Source organism: Chrysochloris asiatica, unplaced genomic scaffold (genome assembly GCF_000296735.1).
Source record: "Chrysochloris asiatica unplaced genomic scaffold, ChrAsi1.0 scaffold00216, whole genome shotgun sequence".
NCBI classification, from domain to species: domain Eukaryota; kingdom Metazoa; phylum Chordata; class Mammalia; order Afrosoricida; family Chrysochloridae; genus Chrysochloris; species Chrysochloris asiatica.
The window spans coordinates 249196-260859 of record NW_006408734.1 but is presented as its reverse complement, the minus strand read 5'-3'; the positions used below and the strand labels follow the sequence as shown (position 1 = coordinate 260859).

At 42.4% G+C, this 11664-nt stretch overlaps 1 protein-coding gene and 1 pseudogene across 1 annotated transcript in view; both read left to right on the top strand.

Moving 5' to 3' along the window:
• The window catches only part of LOC102835136, a 2541-nt pseudogene extending 1854 nt beyond the window's left edge, over positions 1-687 (top strand).
• A 10729-nt stretch (positions 688-11416) lies between these two features.
• The window catches only part of LOC102840903 (methionine aminopeptidase 1-like), a 149437-nt gene continuing 149189 nt past the window's right edge, over positions 11417-11664 (top strand). The window contains exon 1 of the mRNA XM_006872959.1: positions 11417-11530. Within this exon, the coding sequence (XP_006873021.1) occupies positions 11417-11530 (114 nt within the window). The remainder of the gene's footprint in view (positions 11531-11664) is intronic.

The following is an 11664-nucleotide window of genomic DNA, read 5'->3' as shown; positions in this document are numbered from 1 at the left end:
CTGAGATAAAGGTGTGGACATTCTTTTCTTTTGGTATCTGTTCATTGGTCCCTTGCTGTCTGTGCACCTCCATTCTGGTGACTATAGGAGTGCTTGAGCTACTGGGCACCCCCACAGAACCCTCGGAGGGTTCTACTATGCATATGCACAGATCTCCTTGAAATTTAATGAGATTTGAATGGCTAGGATGGAAAGAAAAGCAGGCAACTTCTATGTAGTTGGAGAACCCAAAGTCACATTTGTTATCAGGTTCAGAGATATCAATGGTGTGAGCCCAAAAGTTCAGAAGGTGTTGCAGCTTCTTAGCCTTCCCAAGATCGTCAATGGCACCTTTGTTAAACTCAACAAAGCTTCAATTAACATGCTGAGGATTGTGGAACCATATATTACATGGGTGTACCCAAACCTGAAGTCAGTGAATGAACTGATCTACAAGCATGGTTATGGAAATATCAGTAAGAAGTGAATTACACTGACAGATAGCACACTGATTGCACAATCTATTGGCAAATATGGCAGCATCTTCATGGAGGATCTGATTCATGAGATCTACACTGTTGGAACATATTTCAAAGAAGCAGATAACTTCCTGTGGTCCTTCAAATTATCTTCTCCATGTGGTGGAGTGGCAGAGATGCTGGCAACAGGGAAGACCAGATCAACAGGCTTATTAGAAGGATGCACTAAGGTGTCTACCATGATAATTTTTTAAATCTGGTCAGCTAATATAACAGTAAATGCTTTCAAATAGGAAAAAATAAAACAAATCTGAAAACAACAAATCTTGGTGAGGGTGTGGAAAGACTGGGACCCTCCTACATTGGTAGAACTATAAAATGTTTAAGCACTGTGGAAAACGGCAAGGCATTTCATCAAAACTCTGGAAATAGAAATGCCATATGGCCCAGAAATCCTTCTATTTTGTATATAGCCCAAAAAATATGAGTCATGACACTAGTAGATACATGCACACAGAAGTTCACTGCAGCACTATTCACAATAGTAAAAAGATGGAGACAGCCTGAATGTACAATAGAAGAATGGATAAACAAACTTTGGTACAAACGTACAATGGAATACTATGCAATGGTAAAGAATAAAGATGAATCTGTGAAACAGCTCAGAACATGGATGAACCTGGAGGACGTTATATTGAGTGTAATTAGTCAACACAAAAGGACAAATATTGTATGAGACCATGTCTATAAAAACTCAATAAAAGGTTTCCATGCTGAAAAAAAATCTTTGATAGCTACTAGAAGTGGGAGGGAAGGGAGAGTAATTTACTGGTAGAGCAGGGGTGGGGAACGTTTGGGCCCTGGGCGATATGTGGCTTGTGAAATCATTTGATCTGACTCTGGCAACCATGGGTGGAACTTGAAATTCAATAAACCTAGGAACCTTTTCATAGCAACATAAATTTATATTAAGTGAATCATAATAATGTAAATTTTGAGGGACAAGCAAGGAACATCCATTACAGGATAGACAGGACACATATGAGTCAGACAGACATATATGCTTCTTGTTGGCTGCCCATAGCCCATCTGCCTGCATTGTCGTGACTCACAGGACAGTCAGTGCCAGGCAGGCTGGAAGAGTACATGATGTGAAAGTGTTAGCACACTGTGGTGAAACTATAGTGATTCAGTGATGATGAGACAAGATGCGATGAGATGATTCTTCATGACATTGATGACCTTCCCGCCAATGATTGATGATGATGTTATTGATTTCTTTGTGGGAACAGACGATAACTCCAATACAATCTTTATCCACACATTCACAATCAACAATTCTCACAAAAAATGAATCTCAGATGAAGATTAAGGAAATTACAGTACACTGAAAAGACTTCAAGAGTGATGATACGAACATTAGTCCTCAAATCCAAGATGCAGAATTAGAACAGTGATCAAAGCAAAATAATTGCGTTGCTGTTGACATACACACTGGATTGTTATTAAAGCTTAAGTGATGTGACAGCTTACAAATGACAACTACAAAGAATAGAAAAGTTGATGCAGAGTGTCGATCTTTCCAAGAGAAATGGACAAATGATTTTTTTTTTTTAAATTGAAGTCAAAGGCAAAAATCTATGTGCCTGGTTTGTGGCGGTGCAATTGTGGTAATGTAAAAAGCCAATCAGGAGCATTGTTACAACTCAAAACATGCTAAACTCAATTAATTGGGTGGCCAAATTCATCTGTATAAAATCAATGTTTTTCAGTGGAATTTGGAATCACAAGAAGCCTCTAACACTTAAGCCTTGTTGTGACAGAGACAATATTATTCAGATGAGTTATGTAGTGAGCAATCTAATTGCAAAGAAGCCGAGGCCTCATGTAGAGGGAGAGTTTGTGAAAGAGTGCATGGTGGCTGCTGCAGAGTTGTTAGCACCAGACAAAGTAAATTGTCTCAGAGTGTTAATTTGTCTCAGAGAACCAGATTAGAGACTTAGCAAGAAATATTGATAAAACATTGTCGGATTCTGCAGATTTCCAGTTTTTCTCTCTGGCTTGTGACCAGACAACAGGCATAACAAATACTACCCAAACTGGCTGTTTTTGTTCATGGGATAATTGCAGAATTTGACATGTAAGAGGAACTGCTGTCACTGGAAACCATGCATGGCACTACAAGAGGTGAGGACTTATTTGAGAGGCTTATTTTATCAATGCAAAAAAATGAGCTAACATTTGAAAAGCTAAGTGGTCTTAATACAGTTGGTGCGCCTGCCATGGTTGACTCGTGAAAAGGGTTAGTTGCATTTGTCAAGAAAGAACTGAATCATCTCAGTCTTGATCCAAGTGATTTAATTATATGCCACTGCATCATACACCAAGGAAATCTCTGTGCACAGTCATTGCGGCTCAATAATGTGATGTCAACAGTAGTATCATGCATACATTTTGTCAAAAGTAGAGGCTCTAACAGGCTCCAGTTTAAGGAGTTATTGGATGATTTTAACTCTGAGTACGGTGATCTTTGCTATTCATAGAGTTTTCAGTGACTAGCGATTCGGAAGTAGTTCGTCACTCTTTCTTCCTAGTCTGTCTTTGTCTGGAAGCTCATTTGAAACCTGTCCACCATGGGTGACCCTGCTGGTTATTTAAAATACCGGTGGCATAGCCCTCAGAATCACAGCAACTCAAGCCACCACAGCACGACAGACAGATGAGTGGTGGCAGTTTGGTTTTATGTTTGAAGAGCAAAGATGTCAGCTTGAGGACTAAAGTGCACCTGACCCAAGCCATGGTATTTTCAATAACCTCATATGGATGCGAAAGCTGGACAGTGAATAAGAAAGATAGTAGAAGAATTGATGCCTTTGAATTGTGGTGTTGGAGGAGAACACTAAAAGTGCCATGGACTGCCAAAAGAACCAATAGATCTGTTTTGGAAGAAGTGCAGCCAGAGTGCTCCTTGGAGGCCAAGATGGCTAAACTTCGTCTCTCATACTTTGGACATATTGTCAGGAGGGAACAATCGCTTCAGAAGGATATCATTCTTGGTAAGATGGAGGGTCAGAGAAAAAGAAGAAGAAGACCCCCAACGAGATGGATTGGCCAAGTGGCATCATTTATGGACTCAAGTGTGGCAGCGGTAGTGAGGTTGGCCCAGGACTGGAGTGCTGTGCATGGGGTTGCTATGAGTTGGTTCCGACTCGATGGCACCTGACAAAAACAATGGTGATCTAATTTATCACTGTGAAGTGTGGTAGCTGAAGGGGAAACCAGTCAGGAAACTCAATGATAGCAAATGGATGTTTGATCTAATGTTTATAGTGGATATTACCAAGTACCTCTCAGAGCTTGCAGGGCCTCAACCAGCGTCTCAGCAACCTGCAATAAATGTGAAATGATTTGAAGTTAAAGTAAGGCTGTGGATACCTTGAAACGAATGTCACGGTACATTTCCTCACTCTGAAAGGACAAAAGCCTTCTTGAATATGCTGGTGAATGTGCGAAACTAATTGAGCCATTTAAAGAAAGATTCAGGACATGAGAAGTAAACAAATGGAACTGGACATCTTTGCTACATCATTCAATGTGGAACCAGCAGATGTGCCTGATAACTTACAACATGAAATAATTCAGCTATAAAGCAATGATGAGCTAAAAGCTAGGTACAATAACCTTCCTTGAGATATGTAAACACTACCTAAACAATGATGAATTTCCCACTTTGCTGAGATATGCATTGAAATATTCATCTGTGCTGCTGCTGCTACAGTTCTTTTCGAAACCTACCATTGCAAAGAGTCAACTGCATGCCAGATTGACTGATGCAAATCTGGAAAAGTAGTTGTGAGTAGCAACATCATCGGTACCAGCTAACTTTACAAGCCTCAAGAAAGAGAAGCAGTTCTAGCCATCACATTAGGGATGAGTTAACTAAATGACCAAATATAGGAGGCCAATTTTTTAAAAAAGCTTTTATTGTAAATTGAGTGATATTTTATTTACATGGGAGAACATCGGTTTTGTACTCAACCAATCGTATTTTGTTTCATTGCAATGATTACAATCCCTCCATGTAATATTGGTTAAACAGTATTTGCCTATATTCCTTCTTTTTTTTTGGATGTACACAAAAACACACAGGAATATATAACCATTTAAACAAGCAAAGGACACATTCTTCAATCCAGCCTCCTGCCTGCCAGCACATAGCCTTTCTCTTTTCATGAGTCTAGAGTCCTCAGCTACTCTCTCTCTCCATGTCATCATCTCTGCCTCTATCTCTGGTGTCACTGCTTCTCTGGTTAGGATCCCATGTTCTGCTCATGCTCTTCTCTCTTGATGATCCTAGGGTCCTCTGTTCCTGGAATGAAAGATTAACTACTCCCCCCTTTTTGTTACACAACTTCTACTTTTACGGTTGTGACAATTGCAATTAGTCATGATAATTACTATTGAATCAAAAGAATACTATCCCCATTTCCTTTCACCAGACCCATGTAAACAAGATGAGAACTATTCAGTGGGGATTCTATCTTCCCCTACTCTCTCTTGAAAACTTGTAAGCCAGCCACTACGTGCCTTTACATACCCTCTCATCCCCAATTTAGGTAGCCAATGTCTATGTTGCCCATCCCTATCCACCATGTGTACTGAAGGGATAGGTTTGATCCTTAAGGTGAAGACTCCTTCCCTCTTAGTTGGTATTTTGAGCTACTACATCCATAAATAAAGGTCAAGTTTATCAAATTGTAACACTTTATACTTGCTTCCTGTGTCAAACTTCTTTATCTTCTTCTACTCGAGTTCTGATCATCAAGCCATCCAAGTCAGGTCAAATGGGTACTATCTGCAAGTTTGGGTGCTCTTGCAGACCTCCCCCCACTTCAAATCAGCTGGATGCTTCACTCAGCTCTAGCCCACCATGGCTAGGTCAGTGTCCATGGGTTCAGGAGTTCCCACATCTCTCCAAACTTCGGATCAACCAGTCCTTCTTCTTCTCTCTCTCAAGGTCAACAAGAGTCTATGGAACATGGTCAACTCAGCCCATCCATGTCGTCTCTACTGCCTTCCCCCCAACTTCCACTCACAAGTAGACCAGCGTGGTCCCTAGCAAGCTTACATGCCTGCTTGGTGTTCCCTTTGAGTTTCAGTCTTAGAGGGGGGTTTGTCCTGAAGGGACTTGATTGTTTACCTTGATGGCTCCCAGGCAAACAGCTTGCTTGTTCTAGTAAGAGCCAAACAGTTTGCCATTTTTGTTTTTGTTTTATCTGCTTGTCTTTCTTTTAAGAAGTATCTTCTCTTCCTCTTATCACTCTGGCCTGGTCTGCATGTCCTTTCAAGTGGGCATGTCCCACCTCAGAAGGTTCTGGATGGGGCTCAGGATTCCACTTAAGGTCCTATACACTGCAAAGTCTCCACGAGAAGCCTATTTCACTGGGTAAGTTCTAGAACCCCTTTTAGGTATTCCAATCAGTTATATGCTGCAGATGGGCTTACAAGCTTTCTGTAATCATGTTTCCCAATATTCCTTTCTATCCAACTCAAGTGTCTATTTTACAGTATTTGGCAAAGGAAACCAATACCCATAAGACAGTCAAGCATCTTAACGTTATTTCCCCTCTTTCACCCATTCAGACTATGCCTTGATCCCTATATCAGAGTCCTGTTGTTCCAAGATTGAGTATATATCACTATTTACCTCTGTCCCATTTAACCAATGCAAACCTACCTAAGTGTTTTCTTATCTTCCTTGTTCTTCCACCTCCCTCCTCCTTCTTGTGTATTGCCCTCCTCAACCCTGAACTATGAAGTGACTATCCCCTAACCTGTGCTCTACCATCCCTCCCTCTCATTCCTGGTAACCAACAAAGAATTTTTTTTCTTCTTTTAGTATGGGTATCTTTTCTTAACCTTTTACAATAATGCTTTTATGTAATATTTGTCCTTTTGTGACTAATTTCACTCAGCATATTGTCCTCAAGCTTCATCCATGTTATGTGTTGGCTTGCAGCTTCATTGTTATTCTTCAAAGTAGCATAGTATTCAATTGTGTGTATGTTAGTAGGCTAATTTTTAAGTTGATAATTTTGTATGGCCCACGAGTGATGTTAGAAATATCCAAATGGCCCCTGGCCGAAAAAAGGTTTCCCACCCTTGGGCTAGAGGATAGACAACATGTTAGTGAGGTGATGGGGAGGGCAATATACAAGAAGGGGGATGTTGGCAGAAGAGTGACGAAGACAGGTGAAGACACAGGGAATTATGCAGGGGTTAGAGAGGGTAGAGGTAAATAGAGCTATATATACAACCCTAGAACAACAGTGTTATGTGGATAGATACATGGACTGATACCAGGCTGAACAGGAATGGGAGGAAGGGTGAGATATATACCACAAATGTATAAGGGCTTTTTGAACTGCAAGGTCAGTGGTTCAAGCTTACCAGCTACTCTTCAGAAACCCTATACAGGGTCACTATGAGTCAGAACTGACTTGATGGCACTTAACAACAACATATAAGGATTTGAAACACGATGTTTTTACATGGGTATTTACCTTTATTGCAAATACACCTATGAATGTGGTAGAGCATATAATGGACAAAATGATGAAAATTTCTTAGATATTATCAAACGCAATGAGCTGCTGGGCATAGTCTCAGGGGACACCATGATCAATTGGCATAACATAATACACAAGACAATGCTCTACATCCTATTTTGGTGAGTTGTTGCTGTTGTTAAGTGCTGTTGAGTTGGTTCCAATTCATAGCACCCCTGTATAATGTTTCTGAAGAGTGGCTGGTGGGTTTGTACCCTGACCTTTCAGTTTGCAGTCCAGTGCTTATCTTACAGCACCACACCTGGACTCCTTGCTGAGTAGCATCTGGGATCTTAAAAACTCATAAATGGTCATCTAACGTGCAACTGTTAGTCTCTCTGTGGAAGAAATAAAAGTGATGAAAGCTGAAGATGCTTGGAATCAACTAGTTCAATGGAGCAATGGAGCACGTTAATATGGGTCACCATGACTCTAAGACCAGAAGAACTAATTCCAGCTACCACTACCAACAGCTCTGATATGGATCACATCAGAAGGTCCAGGATAGAGTGTGAGAAAATATGGAACAAAACTAAAAATAATAATAAAATTTTTTTTTAAAAAGACCAGGCTTACTAGTCAGAGACTGGAGGAACTCAAGACTACTACAGTCCTCGATCACCCTTCAGGTCTGGAAAGGACTCACTCTCATGGCCCAATTTTCAGCCAAGCAGTAAGGTTGGTTTGAACTGACCTTACAGGTCAGTAGTTCAATTTCACCAACTGCTCTTGGAGACCCTATAGAGGGTCCTTATGAGTAGGAAACAACTCAGTGATACTTAACAACTGTAGATAGGTATATAGAGGGGACAACAACATGAAAAGACCATGTTCACTAGGAAATGGTCTATCATTCAAGATCAAAGGGGCAATATTTGCTTAAGGACAAACTTGAGGAGGGCTGGGAAGGAGGGTGGACTAGAAATGGGAACCACAGGAAGTGGGATAACTGTTGTTGCATGGAAGGGGATTGCAATCATTGAGATGAAACAAAGTATAAGATCTGTTGAATGTAAAACTGATGATCTTGTCTGTAAGCCTTCACTCAGTTCACAATAAAAAGTTAAAAAAAAATTTGGATGATAAAATCTGTAGGACTGAATGACTAGGTTAATGTGGGACATGAGGAAGAGTAAGGGTCCTAATTTTTGACTGGGGAGTTAATGCTGGGTGAAGGATGTCACCAAAGAAGGTAGGGAATTCAGGTAAAAAAGCAGGTTTAATGTGCGCAGAAGTAGTTGGGTAAATAGAAAATAATTGTTTCTCTTTTGGCCATCTTGAACATGAACTGTCTATTGACATTTGAAGTGTCATAGCTATATGAAGAGACACTATCTCAAAGGTATTTTCTTTCTTTGCAGAAGTCCCAGGAAACAGGTGCTGTCTTAATTATCTAGTGCTGCTATAGCAGAAATACCACAACATAAGCTCTATACTTTTCTCCTAGAAGTAGGTTGGATGGATCCACAGGAATTAAAACAGAACCAGATATCTGATATGGACTTTGAGTTAAAAAATCTCGGAAGAAAAGAATAAAACATGGGCTAAGACTGACATAATTTTGTCAAAATCTCTTTTGTTCATGTTCTGTGCTTAAGCAAGAGGGATCTGAGTGTTTTTACCTTAAGAACAGTCAGGAAAGGAGGCCTAGGGAAGTCTGATTCACCCAGTCATATGAGATTACCAAGGAAAGGAAAGAAAAGTGAATGGCAGGACGTACTACTAACACCACTTTGTGATCCCTTAAAGTAAGCTTGGTAGCATGGTGGTTAAGTGCTCCACAGCACTTAACCTCAGGAGAAAGTTGTGGCAGTCTGTTTCCCCAAGGATTTACAGCTCTGGAAATTCTGTGGGGAAGTTCTACTCTGTCCTATAGGGTTGCAGAGTCAGAATTGATGGCAGTGGGTACTGAGGCTGTAAGCACTTTGCAAATTCTATCCAAGCTAATTATTTTGTATTTTTTAGATCTGGAACAAGAGGTTAAACAAACTACCCATGGAAACATGACTAGTGGAAGGGGGCTGGAGGTAGAGATTTTAACTCAAGGTGGCTTATCTTAACCCAACATCTGTGCTGTGAACTGCCCTACAGCACTGCTTTCCTTAAGACACAAAGAAGTAGCAGCCTCCAGAGCAGGTGGCCAGGAACAGCAGACAAGTTTCCAGTCTGTCTGTACCTGACAAGAACCCTTAGGGTCTTTGGACTAGAATTTTCAGAAATTCCTGATCCTCAGTTTGATTAGCTGAATTCTGAACACAACACACCAGGGGTCAACAAATGGATCCTTCTAGATTGGATGGATAAAAGTTTACAAGGGATCTAAAAATATAAAAGAATATTGAAGAACAAACCCTGATAGTTATTCTCAAATACATAAAGAGCTATCATATAGAAAAGAAGTAAGGCTTAGTTTATTGAGTTTTATAAGTAACCCACAACATACTGTTATGTGAAAATATAGAATAAAAAATGATATCAATAACAGAAAATATGCAAGCAAGGTAGATAAGCATTGTTGCTGTTAAATACGGTCAAGTCGATTCCAACTCATAGCAACCCTGTCCAGGGTTTCTGAGGAGCAGCTGGTGGGTTTGAACTACCAACCTTATGGTTTACAGTCTAGTAGCATAGTGGTTACGAATTGGGCTGCGAACCGCAAGGTCAGCAGTTCGAAACTACCAGCTGTTCCATGGGAGAAAGATGAGGCTTTCTGCTCCCGTAAAGATTTGCAGCCTCGGAAACCCTGTACAGGGTCGCCATGGGACGGAATCGACTCCACGGCACACAGCCACTTATCCTGAGGAGCCACACCAGGAGATAAGCATTGTTGTTGTTAAGTGCCATCCAACTGGTTCTGACTCATACCCTATAGACGGTTTTCAAGGAGCATTTGGTGAGTTTGAACCGCCGACCTTAAGGTTCAATCCGACCTTGATGTCAAGTGCTTACCATACCAGGACTCCATTAGAAGGTAACAAAGACACATCAAACATTGAGGAGGCTTCTAAGTTTGTAAGAAAATTTCATTATCTTTTAATTCCATTTTTTCACACTTTTTGAAGTCCCCTTGTATGTACATAAAATGACTACTTGATTATATTATTTATATTTTATAGCAAAACAAAGTTATGGAAATAGTACAAGTTTTTGTCATTACCTATAGTTTTTTTTTTTTTTTTAACATGGATTAGATAATAAAAAGGGTCACAGCACTTGATTGATGGTCAATAAATATCAGTTTCTGTCACATCCTCAATGACTGGAGGTATTCAGGCTAGAAACTGGCAAATCTGGAATGTAGTTGAAAGAGATTTAGGCAACAGGTCAGGTGACCTCTAAAACTTTCAATCCTGACATTTCGTCATTAAACAATTCTCCAATATTTTCCTCTTGAACAATTTAACTGCGATAATACAAAAAGTATTGTTTCTATTTACTATCTGGTAGTTGTGTTAATGGGAGTCCTGGTGTGGGGCTGTAGGATAAGCACAGGTTCAAACTCACCAGTCGCTCTGCAGAAACCCTATATAGGGTCACTATGAGTCAGAACTGACTCCACAGCACTTAACAACGGTTGTGTTTCCTGTTGTTACCAGCACAGTAAATTGTGAATGGGGAGAGGGTGTGAAAAGAATTCCGTGGAGGGCGGGGATATGCAAATCGAAGCTCGTTTGACAGCTCTCTAGCTTTCCTGTTTGTGAGTGAGCCTTACAGCAGACACTATCAGTGACACAGAGAACTTTAAAATGGGAACTACTTCCCAAAGAGCAGCCGGGTGAACCGACCCCGTGCGTCCTTTCAAGACGCCTGCGGCTATGAGGGCACTCATTGCCGTGGGATCCTTGGTAGTAAGGGACGACAAGGCATCGAGCTCTCGGTGCCCAGTGTGGTGTTAAGGCCCGTCTTCAAGCACATCACTTGGCCTTCACTGCCCGACACCCGAAGTTCGCGCGCTCGCGCTGGCAGATATGAAACGACGCAAGCACCAAAGAGCCCTCGGCAGGCTGCTACGCGGTCTCCACGTGCACGCCGACCAACGTGAGGCGGGGTGGGGCGGAGGCCGTGCGTAAGCAGTGAGGCCAGGCCGTGGGTTGGGGGCGGGGCAAAGACCGCGCGCGACTGTGGGCTGAGGGCGGGGCGCCAGCTGCGCGCGCGCGGGGCGGGGGCGGAGCGCGCAGCGAGGTCCCGGGCTGACCAGCGCTCCTCCCCCTCCGCGCCTAGGCCCGAGAAGGGAGGAGTTCCTCCCCCGGCTCCTTCTCTTTTTTTTCCCACCCCCCTCCTTTCCTCCCGGCCGTTCCTCCCTCCCCCACGCCTCCTCTTCCTCGGTGAGGCGCTCCGGTAGCAGGCAGCATGGCGGCCGTGGAAACGCGGGTGTGCGAGACAGACGGCTGCAGCAGCGAGGCCAAGCTCCAGTGTCCCACCTGCATCAAGCTGGGCATTCAGGGCTCATACTTCTGCTCGCAGGTAGACGCCCGCTTCCCTGAGGCGCCGTCGCTGGACCCCCTCCACCTCCCTCTTCTCGCGCCCTCCGGCCCGATCGGCACGCGCTCCTCCCCTTCCTCTGGCGGGCGCGCTGGCGGCACTTCCTCCCCCCCCCC